A 16,932-nucleotide genomic window follows, 5' to 3' on the forward strand; every position below is an offset into this window, starting at 1 on the left:
GTTTTAAGCAGTTTATTCTCTTGGCAGAGATTCAAGGTAAGTGGCTGAAAGAAATATACAGTACTGTGCAAAATATTGGGGGAGAAAACCTCTTCTCAGACTGGCTTGTGTTTCAACACTGAGATTAAAAGTTGGCAGGGGATTGTGGAATTCATTCTGGTTTTCCACAGTGACCTTGTGGGGGAGGGTGTGTTTAGTAAAATACAGCTGGGTCAGTGTCAGATGATTTGCAGCTAACAGATAGTGCAAGAACTACAAAGGACCAAAATGGCACAAAGGTATCTTTTCAAGATGAAAAATCTGCGTAGTCCCCTACACATAACTATTTGTAGCTCTAACTGTGATATGTAGGCACTAACAACAAGAAGAGAAACATCTTAGAAAAATGCAAAGCACTGCACAAAAGTGGCCCAGATTTGCAATAAGAGGGCTGAGACCATGAAAAGTACCAACAAAGAAATGAGTCATCCTACTCATTCATAGTTTTCCCCTGTAGCAAAGATGTTTGCATTTAAGATGAAATAATGTTAAAGCATTTTCACTTTGCAGCTGGTGAAAGGTTAAAGGAAGCGACAGTGTTGATTACAGAATCTTAGTGATGAGGAATTACTCTATGATCACTGTTAACTCAGTCTCTTTGGACTCTGTGTTGGCAAGCAGTTTATGAATAAATAAATATCAGGGAAAGAAATACAGTGAGAGATATATGTAAGGTGATATAGGTTAGGATGGGGTTATTATAGACAATTTTACTATTCATTATGAATTCAGAGGTTAAGCTTCTTAGTATAAGCACAGAAGGCTTATATAGTATCATTTTCTCTTGAATGTAAGAAGAATAAGGCTATACTGGCATAAAATACCTTTATTGTGGCACAAACCATATCCACCAATCATCATGGTTGCTGAAAAATTGAATGCCACTAAATGGATGTAATAGGCTGATACAAAAGAGTGCCTGGAACAACCCTTTAATATTTAAGCCACATCTTTAATTTTGCTGATTAGATGAGATTGTTTCATTTTTGAACTAGTGAACTAGTTCAGCTTCTACCATCTTCAGTTTCCAAGGTTCAGTTTCAATATCAATCTTCAGTTGCCAATGGCTCACATCTATTTTTCCAACCTGCTCATTACATATTTGTTACCTATTTTTGTTGCTCTGAGCATAACTAATGTCTTACAAGGTGCTTTTCCAATCACTTGGCAAAGATCCAGAACAAGATTAAGATTTCTAAATTTACAAGCTATGCCTTGGGGTTTGACCTGCTCAGTATGAAAAGAACCAGTGGGGCAGAGACAAAACAGAATTCACTGCTCTTTAGGGGCTATGGTTATGGGTGTTAATCAGAGTAAGAAATGTCTTTTCTCTCTTGAAGTAGCCTTTTTCTGAAGAATGGCATTGAGTGACCTCCTTTACCCAGATAATCCCAAGAGAAAGCAAGAACTGATCCATCTGCATCAGGAATTGCTTGACTGTATGTCCACAAATTTCCAGGCAACAAACGAGCTGGTTGGAGTGCTGAATGAGCACCTGGGCTGCACTATTACCCCCATTGAGATGAGAGAGAGCAGTACAGTCAAGGAAAACTGTGAGAACATAATTCAAGTGATGAGTGAGATTCAGCACCAGGTGCAGAAGATTGACAGCGACATGAAGGACAAGCTCGAGCCAGTGCTGTACCAGAAGCTATATGATATCAAAGAGCCCGAGCTGGAGAAAATTGCAATAGCCCAGAGAGTTTTTTCCATAATTTTTGGAGAAGCAACTTCAACAGCTGCAATGGTAGCTATCAAACTTCTTGGCTCCAATCATTTAACTCTCACTGTGAGCAAGCTCATCGGTGTCCTCGCGCAGATTGGGGCCTCTGTTCTTGGGGGAGTTAGCATCACCATCATTGGGCTGGGCCTGGAGATGATTCTCCATGCCATCCTGGGAGCTGTGGAGAGGAGCCAGCTGCTGACAGCTGTGAGGAGCTATGAGAAGCACCTGGCTGAGTTTAAAGCAGCCTCAGAAAAGTACCAGCGTGCCATACATGAGGTGACTTCTTTGGTGAGACAGCAAGTTCAGTAAATGAAGGTGGAGTTCTCTCTCCTGCTGTCACAGCAGCTGCAGCAGCTTATGCCTGCAGAAACCTTTTTGATTCATTATGACAAACAAACTACTGATGGATTTTATTTTCTTATTTGTGGCAGCAGAACAAGAAAAGAGACAGTTCAGGAAACTGGCACTGAAACACATTAATAAAGAACTGGTTTACAGGTGATTTGGGGGGCAATGTTTCAAATTGCACCTTTGCACCTTTCCTTAAGCTTATTTTCTGGGAAGCACTGTAGGTAACCTTGAACTGGAATTCATGCTGGAGACAATAATACAGACTGCTGGACTGGTAGTGGTGAGAAGGTGTGTTTCTGTATCAAAGATGACAACACAAAGGGAGAAAACAATTTCAACAAGGCAAAGCATGTGGAGGCTTTATGAAGACATCTGTGGTTGCTAAACCCTTACTGTGGTTTAGTGCTTAATCTGATAGACTGAATTCAATCACAAGAACTAGCTGAAGCATATTTAACTGCTATTTTCTGCCCTCCTAAGGAGCCAGCAAGAGATCTTCTTTAAATAAACTCTAATCCCAGTAGATTGGCAGGTAAGAGAAGCCTGGGCCTACATGCAAACAGACACAACCTTGCTCCACCACTGAGAGAAACCAGCTGCTGCATTCTGGGTGTACCTGGCCATGAATAACCTCTTGTGCTTGTGACGCTCTGCTCCTGCCAACCCATATGTAAAAATTTCTGTGCAAAGTTGCTCTTTTGTTGACTGGAGTGGGATAATACACATGTACAAGTGCATGCAGGATTGCAGCCCTATTAAACTAAAGTTATTTTCAAGTGCTTTACCTGATCCCACCAATGTGAGACTGCCAAGAATGTTCCCAGATTCTGCATTTCACAATATGCTACCAACTGTCCTTATTTTTCAGATTTTAAAACCAAAGCTGGAAGCAAGAAAATTATTTGTAGTGTCTTGCTGTGATTTGCTGTGAATTGTTTTTTCTTGATCTTAGAAAAAAAGGTAATTTAAGAATTAATAAAAATGTACATGCGTATTGGAAGACTTCTCTTTTCTGTACTTGCTTTGCTTTGTTTGAGTTGTTTTTTTTTTTAATCTGAAAACAAATCTTAAACCAAATAACAAATAAGTATTAAAAGCTTCATTATACAAGCAATTTTTTTAAATCCATGATAGACCAATCTAGGAGGGTTGTGCATAGGTTCCTTTTTTTAGTACCCACTTCCCCCATACTAAAATCATATCCAAATTCATGCATGTTGGCTAATATTCAATATTAGCAATCTTGATTTATTAATAAGTAGAGAATGCCTATGAAATAAAGAAATGGGTAATATTCACAACCCTTCCATTCTGGGGTTTGGGGGGGGGTTATTTGTTTGTTTTGTTGGGTTTTTATTCTCTTCTCTCTAATATTTTCTGACTCCTGTTTTATGCACAAAAGCCACTAGATGGCAATGAAACTGCTGGTACCCAGCAGCTCTGCCAAGTCATCAGGGAGAAAGCCCAGGGATCAGGAGCAAAGATGGGAGCCAGGGCCTGAGAAACTGGGACCAGCTGCAGACTGGGCTATGTGAGTCAGGAAAGGCACTCCAGCGGCGGCAGAAAGCACTGCCTTGCCTGCACGAGGTATTGAGGTGGATAACGTGGTGACCTGAGGCATCACTTCTCCAAGATGGAACATCTCCTGTCTCCTGACACAGATGGCACTCAGTTTAGAGGTACTTCTGCAGAGGCAAGAGACTGTCAGTCAGTAGAACAGCAATATCTGTGTATTGGAGAGGCAGGAGTTCCTGGCTCCTGTTCCTATGTGCAAATGTACACTCTAAACTAGGAATTAAAAACAGCTCTTTAAGAGATTGCCAATCACTGCTGTATGAGAATAGTGGAGTCAAAGAAAAACAAATCTGTTGTATTTTTCAAGCAATTTGCCCACACGTTCTTGAATGCAAATGCTAAGCAATGTCAGGGGAAGTGAGGTACACAATGAGGAACACAGAGCTATAAAACTGCCTTTAGGTATATCCTTGTTCCTGGTGGACTTAAAGGAAAGCAGGCTTCCACAAAACAGATTTAATTCCTGCTCTCTCTAATGCTCTGGCCAGTCTTATGTTTGGAGCTCCAAAGATGTCATAACCAGTCTGTTGATATTTCCCCTCCAGACTCCTTCAAGCTGCCTCTCAGTGTCACAGAAGTACCAAGTGAAAAACGTGAGAGGACTTTTGTCCTCCAAATCAGCAGACACAGCTGAGAGAAAGCAGTCAGGGCTGAGGCAGCTCCACTGTCCCCACTGAGCCCAGGAGTGCCAGGACAGAAGACCCCAAGCCTTGTGAGGGGCAGCTAACCTTCAGAGACTCAGCCATCCCCCTCTACAGTGGCATGGCACCTGACAGGGATGTGTATGGCCACAGCTTTCCATCACATCCTCTTGAGTGTTCTGCCTTTGCTCAAGCTTTTGTTCTGGACAAACGATTAAGAATTAAAACTGAGATATATGTGTTCCGAATAAGAGCAGCCTAAAAAAACCCTGCAAATCAGCCCAAACCAGTGTAAGCTGCTTCCAAACCTACGTGGAAAAACAGTATGGTTGCAACCAAAATCTGCACAGCTGAATATTTTTTTCTGGTGACAACAATAATACAAAAAGAACATGCCAAAGAGGCACAAGGTGGGGGTGACCATGCTGTGCATGTGGTTAGCAAGACCACTCTGTAGGCACTGAGAGCTCCTGAAGCCTTGGCTCTGAGGATGCTCCTTGACTTTGACTTTGTGCAGCTTGTGACTAAATACTGTAAATGCTGGCATTAATGTGATGTATAGCTTATAGTCCTTTACCCATCCTGCAATGATCCTTACAAATTAGTCAACTGAGTCTCCATTACTTGAAAAATTATAACAACATTTTGTTGCACACTATGCTCACCAGGAGCAGGGAGTCTAGAAATCCTGTCCAGGGATCTGACCACCTCTGCTCCCAGATGCCACCTGTGCAGAGAAAAATTTCCTTTCTACATCTCCTCCCCAACATGCTAGTTCTTTAAGCCTGCAGCCATACTTTATTGTTTGCACATTGATGTTTTGTGCATCTTCATCCTGGTTCTTCACACGCTGTGGACTTTTGCTGGAAATTGTGCTTCGGACGATGGCACAAAACAGCTCCCACCAGGTGTTCTCCAGCCTCACCAGTTCACCACAGCGGGGGCTGTAGGAAGAGACAAATACCAGAGTATCTTCTGTGGTGTCCGACGGCACCAGATTTTCATCAGATTTCGTACAGAGGGGTCCCAGCCCCGCTCGCAGGGGAGCAGCGCTGCGGGCCTGCAACAAACCATGGAAGGGCCTGGGGCTGTGGGCAGTCCGTGCCCCCGCAGCGCTCTGCACCTATGGACACACGGACAGCGGCTTCCCACACGTCCCTCGGCTCTGCCTTGTTTCAGGGCACGGGGGGCACTTTGGGGGATCCTCCTGGAGAGCGTGAGGGAGCAGAGGCCGCGCTCGCAGCCCTGTTTCCAGCGCAGGCCGTACGGGAGCATCCCTCCGGCACCGCGTGTGTCCACCCGCTCCCAGAGCCCGCTTGGGCCGCCTGGGTGCTGGTCTCTATTGCCATCTCTATCGCTATCTCTATCGCCATCTCTATCCCTGTCCCTGTCTCTATCTCCGCCAGTCCCCGCTCCCGCCCCGCCTTCCCGCCCCTCCCCAGCCCCAACCATAGAGTTGAGGCCTCCGAGGGGGAGCGAGCGGCGGCGGAACCATCGAGCCGCGGCCGCTGCTTCCGGAGCGCGGCTCCGCGCCGCCACTCGGTGCCGGTGCAAGATGGCGGCGGGGCCGGGGCGGCGGCGGGCGCGGGGCTGAGCGAGGCCGCGGCCGCCCGAGGGAGCCGGAGCCGGGCCCGGCCGGCCCAGGGGTGAGAGCGGCGGGGCTGGGCTGCGGGGAGAGGAGAGGCGAGGAGGGGGAGGCGGCAATTCGCGCTGCCTCATTTTCTTCCTCCTGCCATCGAGCGGGAGTAGGAGGGGGGGGGGGGGCTTTCTGCCCCGTTCCTCTGTCGCCAAAAGAATAATGAATTTAGTGCTTGATTATATATATTTATTTTTTTCATCTTCAGCCGTTAACTTGTTGCGTTGAAACTCTTTAGTCTGGGTCCTTAGAAGATGTGAAGTCGAGGTTTCAGAAGTTTGTTCTCTTTCTCTTTAGCCTTTAAATATTAGAAAGTTGGGAAATAAGAGGTGTAAATGTAACTTCTACCTGTGTTTGGTGAGCTTCCCACCTAAGGAAACGATAGTGTCTTGCAAAAGCAAAAAACAAACCCACCCCAGTGCTTTGGCAGGGAAGCAGTTTTGGAGGGGAAGGGAGAGAAGAAACATCCCTGGCTGTGGTTTGGACACTTACGTAGTCATCTGTAAGCTGGAGAGATATCTAAAGACAGGACATAATTTTTTGCAGAATGATCCTACACTTGCTGATACAGTGGCTGGGGAGAGATACCAGGGGCAGTTAGAAGTCTGAGGAAGGGAGGAGGTCTATGGGGAAACATTTGAAACAGAGGAAGGTGAAAACTGGAGAGCACTTACAAGAGTGAATGAGAAGATAAACTCCGATACGCTCTTGGAAAAATAAAATATGTGTTTTTCCCTGCCCTGCAGCCCTCAGTACTGTAAGCACAAAGCTTTTTGGTTTGAGTTGTAATGTGAATAATAACAAACTCATCAATTAGCTTGAAATTATAAGCTACTAAAGTAGCAATAAGTATGTACTTAGTTAAATAGTAGTACTTTGTTGGAGTAGGGCAGTTTTGATACAGGTGCTGAACTCATAGTCAAACCTTAAAGGTGTTTGGGCTCTTTGAGGGAGTAACTTGCTGATATACAAAAGAGAAACAAGCATCCTCAAACTACCAATGTGTAGGACCTGATACCATGTCATCTTTTCCAGGTCCCTCCCTCCTTTTTAAGTTTCATTTTTTGAGGCGGAAGAAAAAAAGATCAAAATGGGGCGGAGATCTACATCATCCACCAAGAGTGGGAAGTTTATGAATCCCACGGATCAGGCCCGTGAGTATCCATGAAAGCTGAGCAGGGAGGAATGGGGAGTGCCTAGAGGAGCAGGTAAAAAGCTTTCTCTGAGAGTAGAATCCTCAGGATAGAACTGAGTTTCTCTAATTTGAAAAGTATTATCTCCTATTTCTCTAGGAGATAATAATTTCTCTATTATTTGAAAAGTTTTGTCTGGGAAGGCTGCTTGCTTTCATGCTCCTGCTTCTCTCAAGTATTTACCTCGTGGGTCTCCACTGGTTATCAGTGTTGGAAGGCCTTTGTACTTAGCTGCTGGATAAATGCAGGCTGCTTCCTGGGACAGAGTTAATCTGTCCCAGGCAGGAATCTGAGGAACATGTCAAGTTTTGCAGGTGCTCTGGTTAGATGGGGGAGTTGTCTTACTGTTTTTTGTCTATTTTTGGTAACATGCCAGGTGCTATCAGTGCTCAGTGAATAAAGAAAATCCGGACTCCCACAGTGGATATGCTTTATTTCAGAGGCATTCTCAAAGCCTACTTATTTTTAAAGTGTGCTGTCTGATGACTCTGTTTCAGCTTCTGTGCAGCAATCTTTTCATGATTGCACCTATCACTATGACTTTGGTTGCCTATTGTTCTTTTTTGTATGGCAAAAGCCTTGCTTCTGCAGACATGAAGACTGTAGTATCTTTTTTTTTCCTGTATAAAAGACAAGAAATAGAAATCAATTTCATGCTATATTTCTCTTTCACTGGGAAGCAGTAAGTCTTTGTAAAATGAGTGAGCTGTTGAGAAACAGCCCTAGTCTTGATGAAGAAAAGGTTATTCATTAATTTGATTTTGTCTTTCATGTTGTTACTTTCTTTTTCTTTTCCCCTGTAGGGAAGGAAGCTCGGAAAAGGGAACTAAAGAAGGTAAATAAAGAAATTAGGGAGCATGTAGTTGGCATTTCCTATACTGTGTATTGTGTGTGTGATTGTAAAGGGCCATGAATAGACTATGGATATTTTAATTGATATCCTAACACTGACTTTGGGAATACTATCCAGACATGTAGTTCAAAAAAACATAGAAGTCTTGTTTGGAGTAAAGATCCCCAGACATTCTTTAACTTGTATTTATTTTTGAAATGTTGCTGGAAGTACTTAGAAATTAAAAAGCCCCAAAATGACAAAGCAAAGAAGCAAGCAACAAACCAAATAAAAAAATCTAAGCATCCAAGAGTCACACATTTCTTAGTGTGTCTAATGTATTTTGTCAGTTGGTTGTGTTGATTGCACGTGACTTAGTTGGAGTGAAGGAATGATTGTAGTATTTGCAATTACCAAGATAGTGGAATTAAAATTACCAGAAGTTTTCACTACATTTGCTGCTGATTTGTGCCATGGTGAATGTTTTCAGGGCATTCTGAGGTGTGATTTTTTTTTTTCTTCAGAGTGGAAATACTGACACAGGGTAACAGATGTTTTGTGTCTTTCTACTGTGAAACTTTTCTGTCTGCTTGATCTCTGATCTTAGAACAAAAAGCAGCGGATGATGGTCCGAGCAGCTGTGCTGAAGATGAAAGATCCGAAGCAGATTATCCGGGACATGGAAAAGTTGGATGAGATGGGTGAGTGAGTGAGAGGTACCAGGTGCTGGACTTAGGCCATGGTTTATGGAGATGCACAGTGTAGTTTTGATTGCCAATGGGGGAGACTGAAATAGAGTAGTTTTTTTTTCCTTTCCTGTAAGAAGGGGGGATTGTGTATCTGGGGATTGATTATGATTTGAGATGTTGTGGTGCCATCAAAGAGGACATTTTTCCCAGAAGATGATTGATAAGAAAATCAAGTAGTGTGTGTGCGTGCTGCTAATGTAGAATTCAAGGAGGGGATTGTCAAAAGGCTGCAGACTTCCTGAAAACAGGAATTGGAACTTGCTTTGAAATAGTTCCATTCATCACAGTTGTGCAGTAGAGCGATTTGCAAATTTTTGTCGTTTTGTTTTGCTGTCTTGGATCAGAGTTTAACCCGGTACAGCAGCCACAACTTAATGAAAAAGTGCTGAAGGACAAACGCAAAAAGCTCCGTGAGACTTTTGAGCGTATCTTGCGTCTCTACGAGAAGGAGAACCCTGACATCTACAAGGAGCTGCGCAAGCTGGAAGTGGAGTACGAGCAGAAGAGAGCACAGCTCAGCCAGTACTTTGATGCTGTCAAGGTAACGCTTACTGTATCTCAGTCTTGTAACTGTGGCAGTGTATTCTGTTTGCTCATTAGGTGTGACTGTCACAGAGGAAGGGAGATTTGTGTGAGTTCAGCATCACGTGGCCCATATGAAATATTAATTTGCATGGTACCTCAAATTAGAGCATTTCAGTGAGGACAGTGTGGTGGTTGTCAGGTTACTGTTTGTCTCTGACATGCTGATCTCATTCAAAATGAAAGGAGGAAAGGGAAATTTGTATTGCAAATCAACAATATCAGCCATTTGTTTTCTGTATTAAAGAGAGAGCGAGCTCGTGAGTGTGCAATTGGTATTTCTGTGAATTTCTGCTAAATCTCTTGCTGGAAATAATGAGAATTCTTTGGCATTCCTTTAAAAACCTTCCTCTAATATTCCTCCCTACCATGCTGGAGAACATAGTGTTTTGCAAGTGCAAAATTCTGTAAGACTTCTTTTTTTTCCTCTCCTTTAGAACATGCAGCAGTCTGTGACTTGAATACTTAAAAAACACAAAAGCACAGCCATGCTCTCCTGCAGTCTCTTCATTTCGTAGACTGAAGGTCTAAAAGAAGGTGAAAACCTGACTGAGTTTTGACTGAAATACTAAAGCTTTTCTTGGGTGCATTGCAAGTTCTTTGGTTTGCATTGAAGGCTTTTGCCGTTAACACTTTCCCAAATTTCTTTCATGGACTGCTGCAAGATAACACACCCTAAGAACAGGCACATTTGACAAGTGGTGGCAGGTTCCATATGTTCTGTGCTTTAAAAAGTAATGAGATTGTGCAGTAGCTTCTGTGGAAGTAACCTATTCTCTTTTTCTATTTTCCCCCTTCCCTTTCAGAATGCTCAACATGTTGAAGTGGAGAGTATCCCCTTACCAGATATGCCTCATGCTCCCTCCAACATCCTCATACAGGACATTCCCCTTCCAGGGGCTCAGCCACCTTCTATCCTCAAGAAGACATCAGCCTATGGGTTAGTGGAAAAATAAACGTATGGGGGAAGTAAAAAGGAAGCATTCATATTATGGGGGAGGAGCTAGGGGTAGAAGTAGAGGAAGTATTAACTTGTAGGAATTGGGAATTCTGTGCAAGTGAATTGTTCTTTCTTTTAACCAGAGCTCTTCTTAATCTTTTCCCACAATTAGAGCTTTTTGTTTAAATTTATTTGAGTAATACATTATTCCTTCTAGTTTTTGTCTTTTTTATTTCAGGAATGTAGATCAGTAGTAGTAGTATCAGTTCATATTGGAGCCCTACTGTTATGAACATAATTGCCCCTTAAATTGCCCTATGTGTGTTCTGTTGTCCTGCTGCCATATTCAGTGTATATGGATAGTTAATATAAACTCCTAGTTTGCTTGGTTTTGTTTTGGTTTTTTTTTTTTTTTTCATTCTAGTGCTATTTTTTTCTATTTCTTTCTGAATAGCCTTCTGTTTTTACCAACTCTGTGATTATTTCATTCTTCTTCTGTGGTAGGATTCAACAGCTGATTTTTTCAGTATTGTCTTCAGTTGGTTTCTGAGCAGCTTTTGTCTGATCTTCTTCAGTCATGTCTTTGTATGATGTCGTAAACTCCTTGTGTCAAATCTGTACTTTCTAAATGTTCATGTTTCTTTTTGAGAAGTCTGCATAAGCAGTGGTGAGAGAAGGCTCAATAATTTTACTGAAGGCATACTTGCTGTAATTGTGTTCCTACATTTCTCATTTCCTTTCATACTTCCAGCCCACCGGTTCGCTCCATTTCTGTGCTCCCTCCCCCGGGGCTCGGTGTTCCGCGTTTACCTCCGGGCAGGAAGCCCCCAGGCCCTCCCCCAGGGCCGCCCCCTCCTCAGGTGCTGCAGATGTATGGCCGCAAGGTGGGCTTCAACTTGGACGTGGCACCTCGAAGGCGAGAGGAGGAGATTTCTTACAGTTCTGAAGCAGGTGAGGGCTTCCCTGTTCCTCTCTGCAGTTTTCCTTGACCTCTGTTCTGCTGTGGATGGTCCTGCTGTGAATGCAGTGTGCCCCAGACAAAATGTTCTCTGGCATTATGAATGTTAGCACTATTTGAAGGACTCTTACTAAGTGATTGCTCTCTGAGGGTAATTCAGATAGATTCATAATATCTGCAATTTTGCTACCAGCTGTATTTTTAAATGTTGAAACTTTTAATTGCATGTCTCAGATACGTTTTTTTTAGGTTAGGTTTCACAGATTAGATTTTTTTAGATGAATCCTTAACAGTGCTGGAACACTGTTCATATTAAAAAACCTACTCTCAGAGAAATCATCTATTTAAAAAAAACCCATCAAATAAACACCCCCAAACCAAAACTACAACAAAACCCACAATGAGCTCTGGATGTGCGTTTGCTAGGAGAACATAGGTCCTATTTTTCATGCAGTTGCTGTATCATCCTTAGAAATTTTTGTGACTAGATGAATTAGCTTTATTTCATGCCAGAAGACATCAAAATATTTCAGTGTTGGGCAATTGCTGAATAGAAGTTGATGAATCAGTTGCAGTAGCAGTTGCCTTCACTTTTCTGCTGTGAAGAATTAGCAGGTTAATATGAAATCTTACAGATTTTCCAAAATATCCTTTAAAAATATGTGCTAAAAAGTAAAGGGATGACAGTTTGTCAGTGCTTTTGCTAAGGGGAATGTTGTGACTGCAAACATACACTGGTGTGAAGGAATATTTTGTATTTGGAGTTGATGCATTTCCCAATACTTTGCTTTCTGCAGGGCAGCGAGGCCACGATGATGACATGTCCAGCACCAGTGAAGATGAAGGTTACCCTGAGGATATGGATCAAGACAAGCACGATGAGAGCAGCGATGACAGTGACAGTGATAGGTCAGATGCAGACAGTGAGGGAGAGGACTTCCTGCATCGTGATAATGACAAAGAGAGGGAAGGTGGTGAAGAAAAGAAATCAGGTATGAAGGGGAAGTGAAAGACAGGGAGTTACTTCTAAAGAAAAACACTAATTGAGAGAGCTGAGGGTGCGTGTGCAATTTATTTAGTCAACTAACAATGTTCTGACTCACCTAAATTCCAGCTAAAGGATTTTTAATAATAAATGGGTCAGAAGGAGGCTATCTGGAAGTAAAGCAACTTTCAGATAAACCTGTTTTCTTAAAAGTTGAGTTAGCCTATAACTCGCAAGCCATTTTTCACCTGAATCATTGCAAAATTAAGCCTCAGTATAAAATATGCTCACTTGCTTGGGGGAGACCTGTTGGTAGAGAATACTTGGTTAGCAAAACTTGAAACAGTCAGAAACACCAGTGCAAACTCTAATCTAAGAAGCATCATTATGTTAGACTGATGGGCTTTCCATACCAGGTATCAACATAGCCATCTGATTTTGCTTGTTTTCTCCCCACTTCCTGTCACCCTTACCCTGCTTTCCCCAGGTCACAGTGTCCGGTTTGCAGACATGCCTGGCAAGTCACGAAAGAAGAAAAAGAACATGAAAGAACTGACTCCGCTCCAGGCCATGATGTTACGAATGGCAGGTGAGCCAGGTGGATGTAGTATGTGGTGGGATGCCTTTAGGCTTTCAGCTAAGGTTTCTGTGGGCAGCTTACTTTGCACAAGTTTTATTTTATAGACTAAATATTTTACTGTCATAATGTAGCCTCTGCTGAGAGTATCAGCTCTCATTAGGTATTTGAGTTATAGTTTGGTTTTTGCTCTTTTTTTCTTTTGTTTGTTTGGGTTTTTTTGGTTTTGTAGGTTTTTTTAAAATTTATTTTCAAGTAATGTGTGTGTTTTGCATAGCAGAGTTGAAGTGAGGAGTAGCAATTTATTTTTTTTTTTCTTCTAAGCCTTTTCTCAATTAGCTTTTAAACAGTTGTTCAAATGAAGTACAAATCTCTTTCTGAAAGAGAAAGGGTAACATTGTGTATGTGCTCAGCATTCAACCTGTAAGGATTTGTACTCCCTCAAAATACCTTTCTGTTGAGATAAGTTAACCAATAAAGCAAACTTTGTTTTAAAAAGAAACTCCAGTATCTTTCAAAGGTGCAGGAGTTTCTTGGACATGGGGATTTTGTTTATTGTGGCGTTGTGTCCCCAACCCCCCGTTGACTCGTCTCCCCACAAACTCCTTTAAGGCAGAGATTAAGTAGCAGAACTTTGGGCTGGTAGTACAAGTTTCAGGTCCCAGGGGAATACACAACTCTTGTTGTCAGAGCTCTCTCTAGAACAGCAATGGTTTTTCTGTTATTATTTTTATTTGTTTTCATTTTATGTTTACCTATAAAAGTGGTCAGATTTCTTCGCTTTGAAGTAAGGTTTATCTTTCTCTTGTTTCTTTTTATTTAATTCTGTGTACTCAGTTTTCTCTGATGTTCACAAAGATGTTATGCGTAGACAGATTTTATAAGGGTATCATCTCCATATCTAGGCCAGGAAATTCCAGAAGAAGGGAGAGAGGTGGAAGAATATTCAGAAGAAGAGGAGGAGGAGGAAGAGGACTCAGAGTCTGAAGAGACTTCACAGCAACAGCAGCAGCAACAGCTCAGTGAGGAGGCACTTGCAGAGACCGGGTCATCCACTGCGACTTCCCAGGCGCAGCAGCAGCAGCAGAGTGCCCAGGCTGTGCCTCCAGCTCAGATACAGGCACCTCCCATGCCTGGGCCTCCTCCTCTGGGGCCACCTCCAGCCCCTCCACTGAGGCCCCCAGGCCCACCCACCGGCCTTCCTCCTGGCCCTCCACCCGGTGAGTGCTTGGTTTGCCCTGCTCTGAGGGATGCAGGCTCTCAGGCAGTGCTGTCAGTGTGGGACTCCGGAAGCTGCACAGTGGGTTGCAGGTGGAGTATATGTAGCCACTTAGTGAGACCTGGCTGTCATCAGTCTGCATCATTGTTGCTGTACCTTGCTTTTGAGGCATCAGGCTCCTGTAGCTGTAGCCTTCCTGATGGTTGTGTTTGTTAGAGACAACACTGGCAGACAGCAGCAGAGCCAGTGTATGAAGTGGAGTAAAAAAGCAAAAGCTCCCTAGTCGAAAAATCAAATGCCATAGAAAAAGGTTTATAGCTATTTAAATTCTAACAAACTCAGCTCAGAAGCTGTTACCAGTTACAACTTAATTATATAGGGAGGAACCCTTTTTCCATTATACACTTTACCTTCATAAAGATGCTTTAACTGTGTAACTGCTGCCTCTGCTTGAGATTTTTACAAATTCTATTTAATCTGGCAGCTAGGTAATACAGCTTTCATTGGTATGTCGAAGACCTTTATCCTTAGCTGATGAGAAAGTTGCTGAGACATGTTTCTAACTGTGAATTAAATTTCTTGTTTGTTACATGAACGCTTTCAGGAGCTCCTCCGTTCCTGAGGCCTCCGGGGTTACCAGGGTTGCGTGGGCCTTTGCCTCGGCTGCTGCCACCTGGTCCTCCCCCGGGGCGACCGCCTGGTCCTCCCCCAGGCCCCCCACCAGGCCTGCCCCCGGGTCCTCCTCCACGTGGTCCTCCTCCTCGTCTGCCCCCTCCTGCCCCCCCAGGTAAGGGGTTCTGTGTGTCTCAGCGCCAGGTCCCTTCTTGCTTTCTTTTCGCGGTCTTGGCTGTGGTGATCCAGCCACTGAGGCATAATTGGCTGCCAGTTTGCCTTTGTTCCTGGCTGTGGCTGCATTGTGCCATTACATTGTTCTGTGCAATAACAAGGAAGTGCTGTGCATAGTTTGGTAGCAAAAAATCTGCCCTGAAAAAAAAAGGGAATTTCAGAGTTTAGATTTTTACTCTGCTGGACTCTTTCTGAAGAGCATCTGGGTGCTGTAATGGCGCTCCACTAAATGATTTGGGGATCTGAATATTTATTTTTTGTGCCTGGGTCAGACACTTCTGATGACTCTGAAATTCCAGTTGGATGGATTGTCAAGAAATTTTATTCTCAGATTATAACTTTAAATTTAAAAGGGAGTGATTAAAAAAAATCAGTTTTTAAATTTAAAAATTAAATTTAAAAGGGAATGATAAAAAGCTCCTGTGGCTTTCAGAGCCTGAAGAGAAGCATTTTCAACCCAGCATTTAGTGCAGATTTGAAAACCTTTTTTTTTTTTTTAAAACCAGTGCTGCTGCATCTTGTTGGGGGTTGCTTCGTTTTGCTTTTTGTTCTTGGCATTCTGAGCCTGTGCACTTTTTTCCTCCAATATTTTGAAATTTTCAGATATGGAGACAGCTCTCGCTTTCTTCTTCCAGGTATCCCTCCTCCTCGCCCAGGCATGTTACGGCCGCCCCTGGTGCCTCCCTTAGGCCCTGCCCCACCCGGGCTGTTCCCACCAGCTCCCATTCCGAACCCTGGGGTGCTGAGCGCCCCGCCCAGCCTGATCCAGCGGCCCAAGGCGGACGACACCAGCGCGGCCACCATCGAGAAGAAGGCCACGGCCACCATCAGCGCCAAGCCGCAGATCACCAACCCCAAGGCGGAGATCACGCGCTTCGTGCCCACCGCGCTGCGCGTGCGCCGCGAGAACAAAGGCGCTGCCGCCGCTTCCCAGAGGAAGCAGGAGGATGAGCCTGCCCTGCCCTTAACCAAAGCTGCCCCTAAGGCTGGCGCGTCTGCCCCTATCTCTGTACAGACAAAGGATGATGTGTATGAAGCCTTCATGAAAGAAATGGAAGGTCTCCTGTGACCTGTCGTAGTCCTGGTCAGCTTTCCTGCCCCTCTCTGAACGCTGTGGAGGGAGAAGAAGGGAAAGTCCTCCTGCAAGCAACGAAAGGGCGTGACTGGAAATAGTTCCCTACCCACAGGTTAACTTGCCAGTGTGCTGTGAGCAGAGACCGCTGCAGCTGAGGTGTGCCTGGGCACCTCCTTTCAGAGCCACCGCGTCCACCTGGGCAAAGGAGATTGCAGTAAAGGAGGCGATGCTGCTCCCCTCAAGTCCTCCCCCTTCCTTTGGATGCTCTGGGGACGGGGGTGACTATTCCCTGCCAAAATCCCCAAAATCCTTACACACCCTGAGTGCTCTGGTGAGGGTAGTGGAACAGGTTTTTAACGAGCCAGAAAAGCGTTAGCAGCGTTTCATACACAAATGGTTGTCCAGTTTTTATTTTCTGTACTGTTGTTTTTTTTTTTTTTTTCTGTAAATATTTTATAATCATGTTTTTAGTTGCAGTGAGGTTGATCAATCATCTTTCTTCCAGGGTAGTCAGGGAGGTAATTTGTTGCGTATACTGTACACTGGAGTTTTGCATCCTATCCCCTTTATGGTCATCTTGATGGGATTTTGTTGGCTGGGGAGACTTCATTTTGTCTTGTGAAAGACAATAAATGTTCAGTGTATCAAAATACCACTTTCCTTGTTATTTGTGAGAAACTAGCAGGCAGGTGGAGAGGGAGGGAGGAGGGTTCTTAGCTCACCTTGAAAGATGATAGAGGCATTCAGAACCTCAGAAAAGTAATAATCACATTATAAATAACATACTTACTTTTTCCCACTAAGCTTCTGCTATGTTCTTATGTTCCTAAACATCCCTTTTAATACACATATCCCTGGATATGGAGATGATACTCTTATAAAATCTTTATTGGTAGGTAGTAAAAACTTAAATCCTGATATACTACTAATAATTACAAAACAATTTATTTTATTTACTCTGATTGGGAGGTTTGCTTCATATCAAGCCTCAGATAACTGCTGGGTGCA

The 16,932-nt window shown here is 43.5% G+C and overlaps 2 protein-coding genes across 2 annotated transcripts; both read left to right on the forward strand.

The window, feature by feature from the left end:
* Positions 1-1,396: 1,396 nt before the first annotated feature.
* Positions 1,397-2,074, forward strand: SMCO3 (single-pass membrane protein with coiled-coil domains 3). Its single transcript, XM_054280593.1, has one exon. The coding sequence runs from the start codon at positions 1,397-1,399 to the stop codon at positions 2,072-2,074; it is 678 nt and encodes a 225-aa protein (XP_054136568.1).
* Positions 2,075-5,908: 3,834 nt separating this feature from the next.
* Positions 5,909-16,176, forward strand: WBP11 (WW domain binding protein 11). The gene is made up of 12 exons (XM_054273780.1): positions 5,909-5,978; positions 7,004-7,122; positions 7,965-7,996; positions 8,601-8,694; positions 9,087-9,283; positions 10,131-10,264; positions 11,016-11,215; positions 12,020-12,214; positions 12,695-12,796; positions 13,690-14,004; positions 14,608-14,790; positions 15,485-16,176. Exons 2-12 carry the CDS (start codon positions 7,059-7,061, stop codon positions 15,916-15,918), a joined length of 1,950 nt encoding a protein of 649 aa, XP_054129755.1. The 5' UTR covers positions 5,909-5,978; positions 7,004-7,058; the 3' UTR covers positions 15,919-16,176.
* The last annotated feature ends 756 nt before the right edge of the window (positions 16,177-16,932 follow it).

Source organism: Melozone crissalis, unplaced genomic scaffold (assembly GCF_028551555.1).
Source record: "Melozone crissalis strain CALT ecotype California unplaced genomic scaffold, PUWL_Pcris_2 ptg000004l_1, whole genome shotgun sequence".
Taxonomy (NCBI): Eukaryota; Metazoa; Chordata; class Aves; order Passeriformes; family Passerellidae; genus Melozone; species Melozone crissalis.